General features: G+C 37.8%; 2 protein-coding genes across 4 annotated transcripts; one reads left to right on the top strand and one right to left on the bottom strand.

Annotated features, from left to right (window-relative positions):
• Window positions 1-1,944: 1,944 nt before the first annotated feature.
• On the bottom strand, window positions 1,945-16,562 carry calcrlb (calcitonin receptor-like b). 3 transcript variants are annotated; one of them, XM_038721525.1, is made up of 13 exons: window positions 16,372-16,562; window positions 12,971-13,073; window positions 11,769-11,919; window positions 11,569-11,679; window positions 10,641-10,753; window positions 10,470-10,561; window positions 9,768-9,894; window positions 9,504-9,657; window positions 9,355-9,415; window positions 9,186-9,252; window positions 7,574-7,792; window positions 7,260-7,301; window positions 1,945-6,259 (listed from the first exon to the last, which is right to left on the bottom strand). In XM_038721525.1, the coding sequence occupies exons 2-13, from the start codon at window positions 13,034-13,036 to the stop codon at window positions 6,056-6,058; spliced, it is 1,407 nt and encodes a 468-aa protein (XP_038577453.1). In that variant the 5' UTR covers window positions 13,037-13,073; window positions 16,372-16,562; the 3' UTR covers window positions 1,945-6,055. The 3 variants fall into 3 exon arrangements, with proteins under 3 accessions (XP_038577453.1, XP_038577451.1, XP_038577454.1); XM_038721523.1 differs by having other exon boundaries at window positions 12,971-13,046; XM_038721526.1 differs by having other exon boundaries at window positions 11,569-11,676; window positions 12,971-13,046.
• A 616-nt stretch (window positions 16,563-17,178) lies between these two features.
• On the top strand, window positions 17,179-19,868 carry zswim2 (zinc finger, SWIM-type containing 2). Its single transcript, XM_038721521.1, is given in 7 exon segments — window positions 17,179-17,560; window positions 17,833-17,981; window positions 17,984-18,003; window positions 18,094-18,170; window positions 18,538-18,577; window positions 19,074-19,202; window positions 19,523-19,868. Coding segments are annotated over 7 exon segments (462 nt in total). The 5' UTR covers window positions 17,179-17,531; the 3' UTR covers window positions 19,541-19,868.
• Window positions 19,869-20,111: the final 243 nt, after the last annotated feature.

The following is a 20,111-nucleotide window of genomic DNA, read 5'->3' as shown; positions in this document are numbered from 1 at the left end:
GCATATTGTTTTAAACTTGAGTCATTCTTCCTGAAAAGAGAAAAAAATCCTCAGTATTTTCAGATGAGGGTCTAATCAAAAAAGCGTTTGTAAAGCTTATGATGTAAAAGATGTTTAGTTTTTTGTTGTTTTTTTGTGTCTTCATTGCACTTCCCAATTACTAGTACATCAAACAATGTCACTTGACATGGCATCTTCTTGCTTTAATTTTCCGTTGTCAAAGTATCAAATGCTGGGGTTTTTGATCAACTGTTGAGACTATACCATTATCACTGATTCTGGACACTGACTGCATTCCTAACATACCCGTCTGCTGTTGCTGGTAAGGTAAAGTGTGCCATGTCTTGTTCATCAAAAGATTTTTCCGAGGATGCGCTCACACTCACAGGGAAGTTTCCTTCTTCATCAGGGAAAATCCATTCAAATGGCCCACAAGCTCACAATGCCAAATTATGCCAGTAATTATTACTTAAGTCATATTTTGAATGCAGGACTGTATGTAAAAGTCTGTAAGTTTATTTTCAGGTGTTCTACCCATTAGAATTTAACTTAAATTTAGATCGCACCTATCATTAACTTCCCTGCTAAATGAAAGCAGTGTCCTTGTCCCTGCTATGATGACTCTTGTTAAGTCTGCATGAATGTACTGATGTCGCATGAAATATTGAGTGAGTGCGTGTTACGTAAATTTGTAATTGTGTGTTTCTCACTCAGGGGGAATCACTCATGACTAGTACGTCAACAACAGTAAAAGTAAGACCTAACGTGGCCGTGACGATGTGGAGCAGATTGATGTGATTAGTTTTTACAGCTTAATTTCAGCAAAAGCATTTGCAGTATTGTCACTGTTTCGGGGAGCACATGTGGCAATCTGGCATATGATGTCTCTATTGAGTTATGTCCTGTGGAAATATCCTTGACACATACACAGAACTGTTACCGACACGCATGTTGGAAACCCGTCTGGACGCAAAACATCGGCTAAATGATTTAAGTTTCAGTGGAAGCATGCGGAAGTTAAAGCAGTAAACAAGTGTTAGTCATGAGGCAGAGGAAGTGTTTGCTACCAGCACACAAGAACCGACGGATCAAGAGTTCAATGGCAATATATTCTTAGAAACAGGAAACTTGCAATACATCCACAGGTCTGATTTCGACAGAGGTAAATAAAGGGAGGTGGGATTTTTCGGGTGGTGTTGTGATAGGTAAACAACAAAAACATCTTTACTGAGATCTTTCTGCTACAAGTTGATTTTATCTATATTGAAGGAAAATGTGTGCCATCAGAAACCACACAGGATGCCAGCTCTCATGCTGATATAACAGGATGCAAGTTAAAAGTGTGATTTATTTGTGAAAATGTCAGATGTTTAGTGTTCTGCACATACGTGGGAGGAGACGGTCTCATGATTACTGCGATACCCCATGCACTGTCCAAAAACCGCGGATACCAGAATCCTTTGTGGATTGAAGTCATGACTGTGAAAGGCGTGCAAGAGCTCGTAAATTACAATTACTTGCAATGATCAACGGTCACGCACAACGCACACATGTTTTTGATCATCATGTGTTCTGTTTGAAGATGGACATATTTAACACTTGAAAGTGGCATGTTAGAGCTTTTACAGGTTCTCCGTTCTGACTTTGATGAATGATGCACTAGATACAGCTCTTTTCCTTTGGGATTTCCTAATTATACCTGGTCACATATATATTTTGGACGAGGAACAGACAGTAACACGCCCTGCTTTGTCTGGAAACAATATTCATTTCAGTGGGAGACATTTTCTAAGGTCAGACGAGGAAATCCCACCCTCAATTAAATATGTGGGAAAGAAAATACACTTACATGTTTTCTTTCTTTTGTCTTTGAGCGGAATGAAACAGGACAAAAGAGACATTAAGGAAAGAAACACAAATACAATGACTCTTTTTTTCTGGACGTCAGTTTAAAACAGCTTGTTTTTATTTACAGCATTATTAATTCAGTATAAACAAGCATTTTCTGGATTTATGGAAAAAAAAACATGTTACAAAAATGAAAATGAGATTGAAACAGTGACTAAAATTATCTTGGAATGGATAAAACATGTGTAACAGCTCCAACATGTGTTTTATACATTTTTTAACATGAGTGTATTGTCTTCACATTGGGAAATATTCTAAACTCAAGTTTTCTTATTAGCTTTTTGCAGGGCTTTAGACCGTATCCATGACCTTCTTCAGTAAACGGAGATATAGTCAGAGATGGAAGTAAGTAACGATCTCTCCTCTCCCATATACCACCTGAGCAAGTTCCATTTGCTGAGGAAGGCAGTCAAATATGGTTGAAAGTTTTAGACAAAGCAAGTAAGTGAACCTTGAGTTTAGAATATTTTAGTAGCCAATGTAGCCCATGTTAATAGCAATACAAAGATGTCTGCAAACTAGACTCGCTAGACTCATCTTTTGAGTTCTCTTCTGAGAAATAGAAATTTTTGCTTTGTTGATGAAGATTAGATGAGAAGATTGATACAGTAGATATGAAACCACAGCCAGCAGCCGGTTAGCTTCGCCTAGCATAACGACTGTAGAATGATGGGAAACACTTTTTATACACAGACTATGGGGAAACAGCTTAAATTATGAGCTTAAGAGGTTCTGGTAAAAAGATTTTGGTTGCCTTTGGACAAAGCTAGCTGTTTCCCCCTGTTTCCGGTCCTTATGTTATGCTAAGCTAACCAGCTGTGGCATTAGCTTAATATTTTCCTTACAAACATGACAGTGGTATCTTCTATCCTCACTCTCAGCAAGAACATAAATAAGTGTATTTTTCAAAATGTCAAGCTTTCATACTGCTTTCATACTGTTTTCACACGTGCACAGAGATGCTGTATATTATCTCTATCTAAAATGATCTATCTTCATGAACTACATAAGGTTTTATGAACTCCACCATCACCAAACCTTGAACTGGGGGACATTCAACAATCAGATACTGAAAAACAGGTTTTATAAATCAAAAGATTCTGTTTTGCATTGGAAATAAAATCTATTTACAGTAAATATATAATGAAAAATATCCTTCAGTTGAAGGGAATAATCTGCATTAAATGTATATTTAAAAGTCAATCAAACAACACTAGTGGAAAACCATCAATCCACTGAGCCCAGCTGATGTCCACACCAACAATACATTCCAGTTGTATAGACTTTAGACCTAGATTTTGCAGCTGTGCATGCCACTGATTATCAATTATAAATGTGCAATGGCCTTCCTCTCTATAAGCTCAATACAATTAACCTGAAAAGAGACAAAATTCAGACAGTTAAACAAATGACCAACAATAAATAAAAAGACCTATGGACATCGCAGCAGGTGCATCAAACACTATTAGGCTACAGAAGTGAAATTACTGCCACTTTAAGCAGAATAAAAACATCACCAAAGCAGACAACACATAGATGTATAATAAAGAGAAACCCCACAGCAGCTGCAGCCACAGACACAAATATCAAAGCAAAAGGGATAGCACACACAATTCTAGGTAACACAGTGGTTGTACTCACCTGTCTGAAGGTCCTCATATGTGCTCTTGGTTCAACTTCTTTGCTTGAACATTCTCAGTTCATATTATATCCAATGCTTTCAGCTGTCTGTCCTACTTTAACCAGTCTACTTAGCCTCCGTGTCCCAATATAACCAGTCCACTTCTCTGTCCCTCTGTGCTCCTCAAAGCTTTCAAACAGTTTGCGCTGAAAGAGGCTCTACAGTCAAAGTTACAAAAACAGCAGAAAGGCCTCACACGCCTCATTGAAGGTAGAAGGTCCTCGGCAGTGTAGCAACAATGTCAAGCTAGCTGCAACCTTTTTTAAATTTGCCAAGGTAAAATAATGCTAAAAAATACCTATAATGACTTCACCCTCAATTTTAGTACATTAAGGTGTAGCTAGTAGCTAATGTTCACAAACTGCTAGGCCCGCCCAGGGTGAGAATACATGCATCTCCCAGACACTCTGGAGCTCTGCCTCCCAGCAGCTTCAGACAGACAGGTGAGCAGACAGACACACACACCAGCAGCTTCTTCTCTGCTGCAGCTTTCTTTTGTTCCATTGTCACATGGCTTATCACGTTCCTGAGCTAACAAGCAACTTTGGTTAGAAGAAATATCCATTTCCAATGCATTAGGCTATTTGTGCTTCCCCGAATAAGGCATTCCTAGTATGTAGCTATGTCCAGTGTAACATAAATATCTGACTATGTACCCACTATTAAGCACTTCCAGCTACCAGAGATTAGGGTTTCTGTAATAGCAAAATACAAGACTTACACACTTACTTATACAAAACACGTTAGAAATCATGTAATCACCCAGTAAATTATTATAGCAGGCTACACATATTGTTATATGAATAGCAGAAATATTCTGATCACAACTGAGAGTAGCCTAATTATAAACATTTAAGGTTCTGTGCAACACCTTTAAAGGAACAGTTAGACATTTTGGGGAATATTGCTTGTTGAGAGTTATCGTACTGCATGTAGAGACTAATCTGTAATTCCTATTTTGGAAGGCTGAAACCAGCAGCTCTCTTGACAGGAAAGTTACCTTTAATCTCTAACCGGATGTGACAAACTTTATCTTCACACATATATGCATGTAGAATTACTGGATGCTAATGACAGCAATAGTGATAGTGATAATAATTATGTAAAATGTCAAATGAGTGAATCAATATGAGTCAGTTCCTGCTGAATTTGTTGAATTACTAGACTTCATCTAAAAAAATTTAACATGACATTTTCACTCTTTACAGTATTATTTAACAAGCTGCAGTTTGTGGACTTTTAAAAATGTAACATAAGTAATATACAATGATGTGTTCGTAGTTCCTAGAAAATATATATAGTACACTAAAGGCTGTCTAAATACAACACAGTTCTAATTTATATTTTTTGACTTAATATATGTGATATTCTTATACAATCAAACATATGTACATTTGTAATAGAAGCAGTTTTCAGTCATATTTTCATCTGTGACTATCTCACAATGATCTCACTGCTAAATTGGAATAATCTGATACAAAAAAATTGCCTAATGGAACATTAACTTAAAATATACTAAAGCTATCACCAAGCCAGACTTGATCAGACAATGTAAGCTTCTGTTTCTGACAAGATTTTATTATGAGCCTCGTTATTTGTAAGGAGAAAAAAGAAAATAATACATGAATAGAAAAGCAGGAATGTACACTTTACATTGCTAGTTCTGTATGGCACTAACCATTGTTGTACTTTAAAATAAAAAAACTTTCTTGGAGGCCTAAAGTCTGCCTCTTTTGGCAGAGAGGCTAACTGCCTACCTTTTAACCACTTTCTTCTTTGCTATTAAAGCTAGCAATTCCCATCAACTATTGCTCTGGCTCTGTCCATTGATGTTTGAATTAGCCAATGAGATTATTTCTAACTGCAAATACCTTCTGCCACAGAGTAAGGGGCCTACCAATAAAAGCTAAATGTATTTGTGAGATTCAGAAGAAGCGATTAAACAGGCTTTCCCTGCTTTTCCTTTCACCCTCACCAGTAGCTACCTATTTTTAAATGACATCAATATCTGCAACATTCCCAGAAAAAATCTTCTCTCTTGACATGATCGTAACAGTCGGCAGTCAGAACAGCTTTGTGTTGAATGAGTGAGGGCACTGAGGGCTCTTCACATTATTCCACACGATGCTTAAAAGCATTAATTCCTTGTGGTAATGCTTTACAGTGAGGCAGGTTGATTCATGGGGTCTTCCTTATGTCCGGTCAGAGCCCCTTTGAATATTTGAGCGATGTAAATAATAACGAAGAAGCAGTTTCTCCTTCTCTTTTGGTAATTCTGTATTTGGGAGAAAAAGTCAAAAAAGGAAAATAGGATGGAAAAAACATCAAAGGAGAAGAAAAGGTTGCACTGCCATGAACAGTAGCATAACTCCAAGAAAACATTGACACCAGTCGTCATAACATCTTGGGAAAAGTCAAAAAAACAGTGAACTCGGAACCTCAAGTGCCAATTGTTGAGGGCCACCTTCATATGAAAGAGCTGTCTGATCTGAATATGTCTGAATAGCTCTTGCCGTTGTGCTCGGTGTGGCTTTCGATGCTGTAGCAACGGTGGACCTCTGTGAGTGATGACGCCACATATGAGGCTGAGCGGAAGAATTCAGCGTTGGCGATTGTGCCTGCGATCTGCATCCGCTGCTGATTCCAGTGTCTCCGCAGAACGCTCTGGACCTGCAGAGAAACACCCAAAGAGGATGTAAAGAGGATGGCATGAAAAGAAAAAGAAGGCTATACCTATGCTTGGCTTTACAGCGAGAAAAGAGGACTGTGGATTGACTGAGGCAAATCAGCTTGAGAATCATCTTGGAATGATGTAACTGCAAATCTAACAATATAGTCTTTCCATGGGAAAGCATTCTTCACACTACTAGCCTACAGTTGCATCAAAGCAGCTGGCACAATGCATTTATTGGTGCATTCAAGGTGTCCACTTGTGACCAAGTTACAAGTGGGAACAACAAGTGTTGTGGCCATCAACAGCCCTGTGAGCTACCTAACCTGATACTTTGTCAGGACTAGGTTGGATTGTTTTGTAGTGGAAGCTTCAGGGTAGGGGAAGGTCTTGGTTGGGTTATTTAGGGGTGTGACAAGATGCCACGAGACCTTGTGATATTAAAAGGTGATGATATTTCTCATCGAGGTGATAAGCTGTCTCACAATATCGGCATTACGAAATGTGAGGGTGTATGTAGCATAGAAAATGCCTCCACAACATTTAAATTGTTTGTGTGACTGTGCCAGTTGTCTATGAACATGCAAATCGCAAGCAGATAATTTCCAGTGGAAAGAGCAAGAGAGGCAATATGCTGCATTAGCCTGGGTTTGGGTAGATTCAGGTCACAGATTTTCCAGTTACAGACAGGTTCAGTTGCATCTAGTCCTAAATACCTGAGTACTGGCCAGGTCTGGGTCTCAGTTTTAGGCCCGTGGAGAACTTTAATGTAAATTCTCAAAAGTGTCCCTTGACGTAAACTAAATGAAGTGCAACGCTGAAGAAAAAAAAAAATCTAATTTAGCATGTTGCAGTTTAATTGGGATGAGAAGCCAATGGGTTTGATGTGTTTTCTCCAAATGTACTACGCATGCCTCGACTCTGACTCTCACACCTAAAGCTGTTTGCAAATCTAACCTTGAAATATGAGATAATGCAGTAATCAAGCTCATTACTCACTTCCCCGTTGAAGAAGCAGAATATTGTAGAAACCAGGAGACCCTGCATGTGGAAGAAAACAGTTTCTTGACAAAATACACAAAATAGGAAATCATTTAATCTCAAACAGCTATACAAGGAGCTGCAAGTTTCCACAATAGTAAAATGATCGTGGATATTACCATTTGACAGTTTTGCAGTATTTACCTACAGTATAGCTTTTAACAGCATGATTTTTATTGAGTAAAAGATTATTGTTTGACAATGTTTTTTGCAGTGGAACTATTTTTTATAGGTAGTGTTGGATAAAGTGCTCCTCATGCGTGTGTACTGACCTGGTAGTGCATGAGGATTTCCATGATGTACATGTAGATCTCAAAGACCCAGTGATCCTGGGGCTTGTAGGGGAGCAGGACAAACTGGATGCCAAGCAGAGGGATGAGGATGAGGGTGGCTCTCACAGCCCTCATGTAGAGGCTGGACTCGGCCTGGTGCGTCACCCTCAGCTTCGTGATGAGAACCCGAACGATGTTCAGCAGGAAGAATAGATTCACCTGGAGTCAAAAAGGCATTACGATTGATGCAAAGGCATAGAAAATGCCGTTATTTCAACCACATTTGTTAGAAAATACATATTTACACATGCCAACTACTGTACAACTAACCAGATTATTAGTTTTGACACACATAAAGGTCAATCTGCTTTTAATAAAGCTCCAACGAGAATTTAGTGAAAGGAAGAAAAAAGACCAAAAAAAAAAGAAAAGAAAGTATATTTGTTTGACTGCCCAAGTCACGTCATGACACTTTCCTGATGACCAGACTGAAGGCAAAATCTCCCAAAACAAGCAAGAAGTGAAGAAGTCTCCAGTCTTGCCTGTAAAGTCCCATGTCATGTTTATTAGTATTAAAAATCTGAATCTACAAAATAACTAGTAACTGATGTATGATGTATTCTAAATAAGTGTAGTGGAGTAAAAAGTACATTACTGGCTTCCAAAATGCATAAAATGGAAATACTCAACTCAAGTGCTTTAAAAATGCACCTAAGTACAATACTTGAGTAAATGTACTTAGTTTATGTTATGTGACTCCAGTCCACACCTGGAAGACACCAAGGTTCTGCAGACAACAACTGACTCTAAAGGATTTTCAGCCACATTTTATATATAATGACTTAATTTAAACATATGTTAACTTGTAAAAGCACTTAAAGCGAGGCACCACAGTCCATATTTCATATTTCTATAAGAGATGTGCTCATGTGATAAAACCTTCAAGGCAGTTAGATTATCATTATTTTACACCGTTTCTTAGGTCAGATAGCATAAGACATTTACATATTTTTTCTTAAATAGCTTTTATCATTCTCATTTTATATGGTATTGTATGTATATGTGGGGAAAAAGGGATCCATCACACATGAGTGGTATATTTTAAATAAATCCATAAAAAAACAATATTTTGATGAATATACATTTGGTATTACATTATTATTATCACAATTAAACCAAAACAATTCATCTGACTCTTATCAATGTGCTGGAAAATGGATTTGTGTAAATGCAAATCAGTGTATATTTAATGAGGAAATACCTCATTTGCTTAAAAAAACATTCTATTTATGTACACTTTTCACTTGTAAAGTTTCATTGTGAAGTTGGGAAAAAAGCCTATTTGACTGTGGTGTCTCGCCTTAATGTATACAGGATGAATGAAAAGCTTACACTGTTACTCTGTGTATCTGGTGTGGATGTAAACATCATCAAATTAAAGCAGAGTTCTTTTATCGTGAATCCAACTGTGTTGCAGTGTAGATCCAGCACAATAGAAAATTTGACTATACAAATTTATTTATAATTGGGATTTTTTAGCCCAAAACACATCATGTACTGTGGTCCATTGAGGCTATAAATCTGGATTTCCCATCAGGGGTTCAATGCTTACCACCAAAGCTGCACAGATGGGGCCATGGATAATGTACAGCAAGGAAGTATCTGAGCTGACCCAACATCTGTGAAGGCATCAGATCATTATATTATGCAACATGGAAACACAAAACTTAAGTACAATGACATCTTTAGAACGTGTGGGTGTGATGATCAAAAAGACTTACTTGTCGTTGTAGTAGCAGTGGCGTGCTATTGAATGTATCACCGCCGGCACGAGTGGAAAACCTGCAAAATGAAACGTGAATATTCATGAGATTTGAGTGTAGGACAGTCTAATGCGCATAATGAAGTATTTACATAAATCCTCACTTACCCCACCCCAGCAGATAATACCACATGAGATGCTGTTTTTCTGCAAACACTGCCACAACAATCAGAGTGTGCAGGTAGATGCCCTCGCAAAGCATCCAGAAGTAGTTACAGCTCAGTAGATACAGGTGGATGAACATGAGCAGCTTACAGCTTGCCTAGAAGGAAGTAATGCAAGTGTCAAGTCTTTACTGAAAACATAAATGTAGTAGTAGTAGTAGTAGTAGTAATATCTGGAAAAATAGATCGATAAAGTCAAATCACTCACAGAATCGTTGTACGTGTGTCCCTGTTTCTTTACCACTGTTGTGAGCCACACGATGGTGACGACTGAGTTTAGCACGAATGAGAGGAAGAGGTTTTTGTGGAGTGTTATCCTCTGACAGCTCAAACTCCTGAGGGCAGCGAAGAGGAGACACACATTAGTCATATTTCCTGACGGATTTGCCATGAAATCCAATCGACTAGCTAATGTAATTTTATTTTCAAATGGTGAGTATCTGGACCAAAATCCAATTCATTGACAAGATATTAAACATTTATAACTCCAGACTTTATGGATTATTGTTGTGGAGTAAGACTTTATTAATGATTTACTAACATTCATAACAGCAGCAACCCTGTTGTGGCTTATTAAACAGTCAGAAACACCTTTTTTAATGAAGTAGTTCTCATTTGCTAATAAACCATCTGTTAGTCTGTTATCTGTTATTTAGATTTCTTATTTTCTACTAAGTCATCACATATTAAGTTATAAATATTAAGTTTAAGTTAATACACATTTGCTATGTGTATGACATTGATCAGAAAGTTTCATTAAAACACACCACAAAATACTCGTCATTTTTCACCCTGATAAAACTTTAAAAGCCTACCTGCACATATTGTGTTCATTTGTTTTCTTTATACAGCTTTTTTTCCACACAAGGTTTTTGTACATTTAAAAATAAAAAAAGGAAACCACACTTACTTAAAATGGAAGAATATTCCTAATGATATGAGCAATGATACCAGTGACAGGCCATGACCAATCATAACCAAGTAGAAGTGAGTCATTGCCGCCTGCAAGAAAACAAAATGAATATAACTTCACAGTCAAAGCTGCTTCACATAGTGCCTTTTTCTCTTTATTCCTCCTTACTGTCCCATGATGTGTGGTGTTGGCTTTGCAGTTTGTGAAGTTTGTCCATGTCCTGTTGCTCTCTGGGTGGCGCCCCCACTCGCCCGTCTCTGTGCAGACTTTGGATGCCATCGCTGTTCACAAATTTTGAGATAAAGCAGCAGATGTAAAGTAAAAACACATCACTACTGGCTCACCACAGACACCAGATTTAAAAGCTCTGGTATACTGCAAAATACAGATATTTACCTTATCTAATTAGGCTTGATCAGCATTGTGTGTAGCAAGGGCTTGAATGCAATGTAATTCATTTATATGTGGATAGATACCTCTGTCATGTCTGTGTGTTAATACTGAGCTGGGGTAGCCTAGCCTAAAATATCAGAGCTAAGAGGCTAGCCTGGCAACATGTAGCCCTCCCTGATATAACAATTTTGCATTGTTTTTTTGTTTTTTACATTTATACAATTTTTTACATTTCTGTGTACAGATTTAAAAAAATGAGCTACAGCTCACTAATTAGTGAACTTAAGAGGTGTTGTTAAATGTAATTTTAAACTGAAACCAGTCTAGCTGTATCCCCCTTCCTCTAGTTTTTATGCTAGTCTTTGCTAACCAAGTCCTGACCACGTCACGTACAGACATTGGAGTGGTGTCTTCACGTCTAACTCTCGGGAAGAAAGGGAACAACTAAGGTCACATTGTCTCATCCATAATCAGAAAGCTAGCCAAATAGCTTGTTGCTAAAGACTAGAAACTAAGCTTTAAAAACAGAAACTGCACTTAAAAACGTAATCACTGCAGATATATGATTTAAGTTGGTAAATCTAAAAACGTACTGCCAGTTTGACAGTCTCAACTCATAATTACACAATATTAAAAGTTAATGAAGTTAGTAAATATTATTGTTTCGGAATTGACAGAAATCATTGATGGCAAAGAACTTTACCATGAGGGTCAAAATCTTTATAGTAGTCTGGACAGCTTTGCTCGGTTAGCCCAACTTCAGCTGCATCCCAGCACAGCCACCCATCCCATGTGGTGTTACACAGTGGCCCTGCTAACATCCAAGTACACACAGTATTATATAGTGATATACTGTATTAGATTGCAATACAATCCAAAAACTTTTTGAGATCATCAACTCACCTATTGTTTTTGTTTTGCGGTGTGATTCTTTCACAATGCGCTGGAAACATTCGTATTGGGCTGTGGCGATTTGGTGTCGTGTCGACTGATGTTCATTTTGGTGATTCAGACGCTCCTGGTAATCATCTTTTGAGCTTGCCACCACAAGCAGCTGAGATTATTGAAATTCAGCACGTAAACACACACACACGCAACGACACACAAACATCCAAAATGAGACTTCAACTGTCAAGCATGCTCTAACATACAAGAATTTAAGCAGATAAAATACGTGATATCATACATCTAGAGTACATCTTTAGCACATCAATAGCAATTGTGACAAGGCAAAGCTAAAACTGAGGCAGCATAACAAGAGTCTCTCAAGTTGCACTAGTGTAGGATCAAGTTTGACCCATGTCAGAAAGTTTGCATATATCAGCCTCTGCTGCTTCAATTTTGACCACTCTTTTTAAAAATGTATTAAATCACTGGAGTATCACTTTAAGGGCTGCATCCGGACGATCAGAGTATTCTGCTGATCAAGCAAAGAGTTTGAAATGACAGGAAGGGACTAAGTGCTGCTTTGTGAAGCATAGAGCTTGTAAGTATCGTAGAAATCTTGTTTTGGTTATTAATATTCTAAAACCAGAAGATCATACACAGATTTAGCACTGCGGTCTTCTCTGATCTAATGTAGCCAAAATACAGGACACACCTAAAAATATATATTTACATTTATCTGACACTTTTATCCAAAGCGACTTACAAATGCTATATGTGTCAGAGGTCACACGCCTCTGGAGCAACTAGGAGTTAAGTGTCTTGCTCAGGGACACAATGGTGGATGGGTAACAGTGGAGCATTGAACCTGGGTCTCGCACACCATAGGCATGTGTCTTATCCATTGCGCCATCCCCACCCTTACCTTACATATAAAATAACTAATACCTGTATCATTCCTTTTTTCCCCGTAATTATCTTTAGTTGACCAAAGTTGCAAATTATTAAGAAATGCTCAATAGAAACCTTTTCTTGTTAATATTAACACTCTGTAGCAACAGTTGTGATCATTTTCAACTTTTAAACATGGAACTGAAGGGATAATCTAAATATCAAATATGAAGCAACAAAAAACAAGTCATTGGTCTTGAGTCTTGGGGAAGGGACATATTTAGCTATTAACAGCATATTCCAGGCAAACAACTGCACAGTTCAGATACCTTATTGAGGGTGCACAGGACCAGGAGAAACATGAAGCCATTTAGATCCATCTGTGTTCTGATCATCAGAGGTGTTCTGAGGAAAGTTGACAACAGTTTATAACTGGGAAAAGGAAAACATATTAAGACTTAGTTATCTGTTTCTGTTGAAGACAACAAAAGACACTTGGACAACGGAAACAGAATGGATGCTTTTTGACTCATATATATATATAGCCTTACACAAGTACAGTACAGCTCAAGTTCACTCCTATTTCTGCTTCACTGGAAGTTATTTTTATGTGATTCAAAGGAACAGGTAAAAATTTCAGCACTATCCAAAATAGTTTCCCCCAGAGCTCAATAAGAAAAGTGCTTCCTGAGTTGCAGCAGCTGTTAACGTGATCCACACGATGTGTTGACAGGAGTTGGATCTAAACTCCAGTTCACGTGCTCTGTGCTGTCACCCCCATACTGTATAATCAAGATTTTAAAATGAATCCGGCATATTTGTTATTATTCTTTTTACATGTTTAAATATCAAAATTGTAGTTAATTTTCTATTCTAACATCAGAACTCTACAATCTTCATTTTATATTTTTACAGTTTAAGTTTCCATAAACATTTTTGTTTCAGGCAACTTTTAGGCTACTCTAAACATTGCAGTTTTGTCAAACAATGTCCACTTCCCTAACCTTTGCCCTGATCAAAAGTAATGTAAACAAAACATTGCAGCTCTGTCTCCAAACCCATGTTTTTAATTTGTAATGGCAGGTCTCCCCTTTTTGGACGTTAGGGTTACAGATTTGGCCTTTTGCTTCCTCCAATCCCCGCTGCTTCCTTCCTGCATGCTTATTATGCTTGTTGAGCAATCTTAACCAAGGTTTGGCAAAAACACATCAATATGGTAAACGCAGTAAGAGCACGTGCTGCAAACTCGCGTACATACATTATGCGGGTGCTTTCATCAGCTAATTAAATGCTTCATGTGCAGGGTGTGCAAAATAAGCATACACCAGCGTATGCAACATTTCAATAAGACATATAAGATGGAAAACATAATGAATAGAGTGGAAAACTGCACATTTCCAAACATGATAGTTCAGTTCTATCAAAGTAACCCAGCCAGAATAGATTAGCAGAAATTAAAAATATTTTGCGATGAAGCGCCATTTTTTCCAGCCATCGTAGACAGGTTATATCATACAGTCACTGATACTGTTTGAATTCCACTGTATTTTAGCTCACGTATTTCCTGCACAGATTACTGATTAGTGAAGAGCTACACACTGTTGAGCCAACCACTGTTATTAAAAAGTGCAATTGCCTCATAGCTTTATTGTACAAAAACAAATACACCCTGTTGGAAAGTTTCACAATCCAGTCAATATAAAGATATAAGTAGCAATATATTATGATTTGTTTAAAGTGAATAAATATGTATGAGGAGCAAATGATGGTTTCTAATGGTAACAGAGACTGGATGTTTTATTTGTTATGAGTGACAGTCTCAGGAGTGGCACAACTTTTTTAAATTCAAATATAATATTTATCTAAGTAATTTATCATAGCTAAAAGAGTGTATCATGGACTTATATCACATAGCCCAGGGGTTTTCAAAGTGGGATGTGGGCCTTCCCAGGTGGGCTCCAAACTGTCTCAGGGAAGGCTCAGTAAATGAAAGTGAAAAGTTATTACATTAGTTATCAAAAAGAGAGCACATAGAAGAGACTAAATGTGTGATTTGGTTTAAGAGATAGTAGTTTAGGGGAATTTTAGTATAGTCTGAAGTTATGTCTAACAGTAATATTAGACTATCTTGGCTAAATTGTAGAGTGTCTGTTATTACAAATAACATAATCATGATCCCAAAAGCATCAAGGAATTTAGCAAAACTTAGCAAGTAAACTAAGGTGAGGGGGTGTCTTTTTCCAAGTTTTGTCTGATGGATGCCCACATGTCTCAGACTCTGAAAATCCCAGACATAGCCTAAGCTTTGCAACACCCGCCCCTATGGGCTTCATACAAATCAACAAGAAAACACTACAAAACAGAACAAAATACAACCAAAAAATAAATAATAAAATGGCATAAAAACCTAATGAAAATGACCTGATCATGACCACAAACTTGAGGTTCAAATGATCCCAATCATGAGTTCTAATCCATCCAAAGGAGGTTTTGACAAAGAGGCAGACATTTATGGATATGTTTAACATTTGCAAATTAGTTTAACATATTTAACATATTTAGTTTAATAATAATATGACAGTGGTTAGATCTTATTTTCTTCGCAGTCTCTGATGAGTCTAAATGAGTAATTTCCTCTGTAGCTGTGAGTGTTTTCAGAGTTCATGGAGAAGCGATTGTGATTGTATCTCTATCACTACATTGCTACAGTTTAAAATCACCCCCACATTTCCTTAAAATTTATTTAAAGTTCAGTGGTGTCATTTCTGATGCAGCATTATCATTTTGTAATCTAACAATTCACTGTAAGTCACAAGGTCATCTCAGTCATGCTCAGTATGATAGTCTGATACTTTCCCAAAATTTCTAAAAACAGTTTATTATATAATGATACAGACCAAAACACTTTAATAATTTTGAACTCCCATGACTACTAATTGAGGAAATCTTTGTCAGTTTATAAGATTAATATCTTCTTGAAAACATCCAAAGACACACAGTACATCTCTCTAATGGCCACTTAATAGCTCAAGGTGAAGTTACTCCCTTACTGCGTGGGCCATCTGTACCACAAACAGAGGATTTACACACTACCGTGTGAAGTTGCCTTTATTAGAAACACATTTGTCCAGGAAATCCTATTTCACCACTTCCACGTCCACAATGTAAGCAGATTTTCATTGTTAGGTGTGACAGAATTGGAGGTTGGTTGAGCGTATTCATTCTATGGGATACATTATTTTGCTTTAAAGAAATCAGTTAATATTTGACCAGGGATCTGGAACCTGGAGACCTAAACATATAGTGTTTCAACATGGGTAACATTGCATACGTGTGTAGCCTTCTATAATCTCTACTCAAGTGTTTTGTGTTATGAATATGCTCACTGTTTAATGCTCATGTATAGAGACAGGTTTGTATCTAGGAAATCAGGATTTCCACCCCTGGAAAAAAATATTAGGCTACTCTTTTTTGAATAAAACTCAATAAATTTATTGGAAGGTAAACAGATGTTTTCTCCTGCCAACAGCAAAGTTAAGGGTATTTTAACCTATGGTTTTGTTTCTCTACCACTGTTAGAAAACTGTACCACATACAGTCTGAAGTATAACATTTCTAGATCAATGTGATATTCAAAAATAAACATTTGGCCTGTTTTCTGCACCATAACCAGTCCTTGAACAGTAATCACAGTCCACATGCTGACACTCTCGGTATTAAAGAAACTTACCTTTGCAGGAGCCGACAAATAATGAAACACAGTGTTTGCCTGATCTTGAAGAGTAATCCTTTACTTCTGCAGGAAAAGACGCTGTTTTTTGTGATTTCTGTCAGGAATAGTCCTTCAGTGTGAGTGTTTCACACCAGAGTCAGAGGCGACACTGAGCTGTCCTGATAAAAACTGACTGGGACTGTGGATGACATCACATGCCTGCTTTTTGTGTAGGCAGACAGAGGGACATCCCTACAGTGGAACTGACATTATTTGTAAGGCGCTGATATGATTGATAACAATTAAAATGTATCATTTTATGTCGGCTATAATATATAACATATGGTGAAAAGTAAACTTTAATATCCTGGTTGTTGATCTTTAGTCTGAGCTCTGTAAATCATTAACAACATATTCAATTTGCTATAGCTGATATCACTTATTGTCTCAGGTCTTGCTTGTTTATCTGTGATTCTTGTAAAAGAAATCTATGGCTGTTATACTAATACTACTGCAAATAGGCCTACTACTGTTAACATTCATTAACATGGCAATAAAAGAGGCCGTGAACAATATTACTTTGGGGCAGCAGGAAACGGACCAATCAGAGGGTTTTAATTCTTTTGCAATGGCGCCCTCTGCAGGACAACCGTCAGGTTACCGTGGTTACGGCGTCCACTGAGTCTTGCTCCGCAGAGTAGTTAACAAAGTGACGGCTGGTCTTTAGGACTTTATCAACAAATACAGGTAACGTTACTTTTTGAAAAGTGTACGAGTGGTACGTTTATTACACTGAAAGAGAGTTACTGTTTGTTTTAACGGATCCCAGTAGATACTGAGATGTCATTAGAATGCATTAACCGGAAGTCGTGACAAGGTGCAAGCTAGGTATTAAGTTAACGTTAACTTTGCGTTAAGAGAGCAACGAAAACGTTATCACACTCAAGCTAACCGTTTTATCTTTTTGATGTTTTAAAATGGGATATCATGTGGCTTTATGATAGCGGAGAAGAAAACGTATTTTTTTCTGAATACACAAGGAATTCCGAGCAATTTCCAGGTTACAGTAATTTAAGTTTCAGTGTTCAATTAACTTAACGTTAACGTTAGTCAGACAAGTCGTGAACATTTAACTAGCAACCTGATCAAACTACCTGCTGTTTGCATTTGCTTAGCAAATGCTAAGTCTATCCAGGTATAAAAGGAGGTGAGAACGTATTTTTCAGTTCAAGTAACGTTATACCTTTGCCTGTAAAGTTGCTCCACCGTTGAGGAAGGTCTTTTTATGTAGTATTTTTTTGAGCGACTTTATATAAATGTAAGGTGGGGATGAAGATAAAGAGAAACTGATTCGTGAAACAGATTTTAAGATGTGTGTGTGTATATATATATATATATATATATATATATATATATAAGCCAAGACTGAAACCTTAACCTCCCAGCAATTTCAGTTACCCTCATTTTTTATAATTACAGGGTAGATAAACATGTTGACAGGATGTTCAGGAAAACTGCCTGGAGGACCGTGGTCAGTGATGCAGTGAGTTTCCACCAAGACCAAGCCCTCAACACAACTATATTTCTCCTGAAATCCTTCGGCCCAACAGCATTTCTGCTCAGAGAGGACCGGGGGGCAGGAACTTCAAGGTCAATCATTTCAGGACACATGTTGCTCAAAATCCCCCCCAAATGTTTTGTGTCTTTACTCCAGCATGTTCTCTTGTACATGCTGTTCAGGTGTGCTTGGGTGACCCACATTCATGCACTTGCCCGGAGATCACCAAGGAGCAGGAGCCATGCAAACACATGTGCTGGTATCAGTAACACAGAAAAAGATTGACACTCAAAGGAGTTTTTATCCAGATATTTCCCAAGGCTACTTTTTTATTGTTATTGGAAAAAAATCAACATTTTTGCAGGACTTAATTACTGGGATTGGGTCTTGGACACTGACCAAATTGTGTGCATAATAAAAAGTATGAAACTGTAAAAATATTGACAGTTAGATTCTTAGTGTCCTTTTCTTTTTAATTAGACTGCCTGATATAAATTAAATAAAATAATTTAAATACTTTTTTAGTGTACTTTAAAATTGTGACATGGCTTTTTTGTTAGAACACCTTTTAAATATTGATTAATTTGAAATATTTGACTTTGAAGAAGAATATTTATCATTCCAAGGTTTTACTGCGGAAATTCAGACTGCCCAAAGAACATGAATGTAAGTTGCTTATGCATTTATTTTACACTGATTGCATACTGAACTTTTTCAATTCAGTTACATTGTTAAAACATTAAAAAGAGACTTAAAAAAATTCAGTTTAAGATTTGGTTTTGTGACACACTTAAAGCATGAAAGGTCATCAAAACCCCTATTACACCTAACATCTAGCTTCAGAACAGTGATAGAATTCCTTTTAAACCTTGATTATGTGGGACAGCACAATGCTGATTTAATAGACTAAAGTTAAATTAAAACTATTTAATGCTGTGTGGGTATTTCAGGTTTAACACTGAACAATAATTGGTGTGTAAACTTTGCAGGTAATTTGACCCACCCTTTTACACGTGCTCCTGTTGACATGCACTGTTATAAATAACTCTGCTCTAGATTCATTTCAGCATGGACTTGTGGAGAGACAGATCTTGGAGGTGCTCCATGGTTTACATCAAACCAAAGCCCACCGGACGGAAAATTATCCTTCTGCTGCTTCTAGGACCCCGAGCCAACCAGTCATGGACTAGGAGGCTGGAAGTGTCTGCCGGAAAGTGATCCAAGCCCAGGATGTGTGTCCTATCTGTCAAGAAGAGCTGCTGGAGAAAAAACAGCCTGTGTCTTACTGCAGGTGTGTTGGCAGCTGTGGTCGGACTAGGGTCGGGGTTGCACTCACTGTTTTTGTTTCAGTACAGTGATGTTTCACAATGATGTAAGATGTTCTAGTCCAGTTTTGTTGCACTTCTGGCCAGAACATGACCCCATAAAGCATTATCAGCCCCAGTACTGCACACCCAGGTGTTGACATACAGAAAGCTTGGAGGAAACCACCAGCACAGATTTTCGGATGTTATAAAATTAAGTTCAAACCTCCTGATATTCACAAAAGACAACATTTTGTTAAAACGCATGCACATCTGCGCTATCATGCGCTGTCCTTGTCTTTCCCAGGTTCGGTTGTGGCAATAATGTCCACATCTCTTGCATGAAGGTGTGGGTGGATCACCAGAGACTGTTGGACAGGGAAGAAACAGTGAAGTGCCCTCTGTGCAGGGAGGACTTCAGCTCATTGAAGTTACTCCAGGAGCAGGTGAATAATGCAGCAAAGCTCTTCACTGCCGCTGAAAGAGAGAGGCCAGACAGACACCTGGGAGTTCTCTGTCAGAGCTGCGGGGTCTGCCCCGTCACTGGCAAATGTTTCAAGTAAGCAGGTAGCAGTCATAAGAGTTTGGGGGAAAATTTAGAAGAAATAAAAGTTGTCTGTATTGTATAGTATGGTACAGTATGGTAATTGGCAGTTTACTGTTATACTGTAGTGTTTTGTAAGTTATTGTATCTAATGTTTGCAAATTTTTGTGAGGCAGACTATTTTGGTAAACCGTCATTTCCTAGTCATGCTGTGCTCCCAGGCCTCCTTTTATCCCTGTTATCATCTGTTCAGATGCTCAGTCTGCAGTGACTTCTATTTATGTGAGGACTGCTCAAAGAAGGGCTGCCACCCACATCATCCGTTTGCTTCACGAACAGTAAGCTTTGGCGA

This window comes from Micropterus salmoides, unplaced genomic scaffold, assembly GCF_014851395.1.
Source record: "Micropterus salmoides isolate LMB-PRFRI ecotype aquatic unplaced genomic scaffold, ASM1485139v1 Ms_hic_scaffold_1, whole genome shotgun sequence".
NCBI lineage: Eukaryota > Metazoa > Chordata > Actinopteri > Centrarchiformes > Centrarchidae > Micropterus > Micropterus salmoides.
This window is presented reverse-complemented; position numbering and strand designations above follow the sequence as displayed.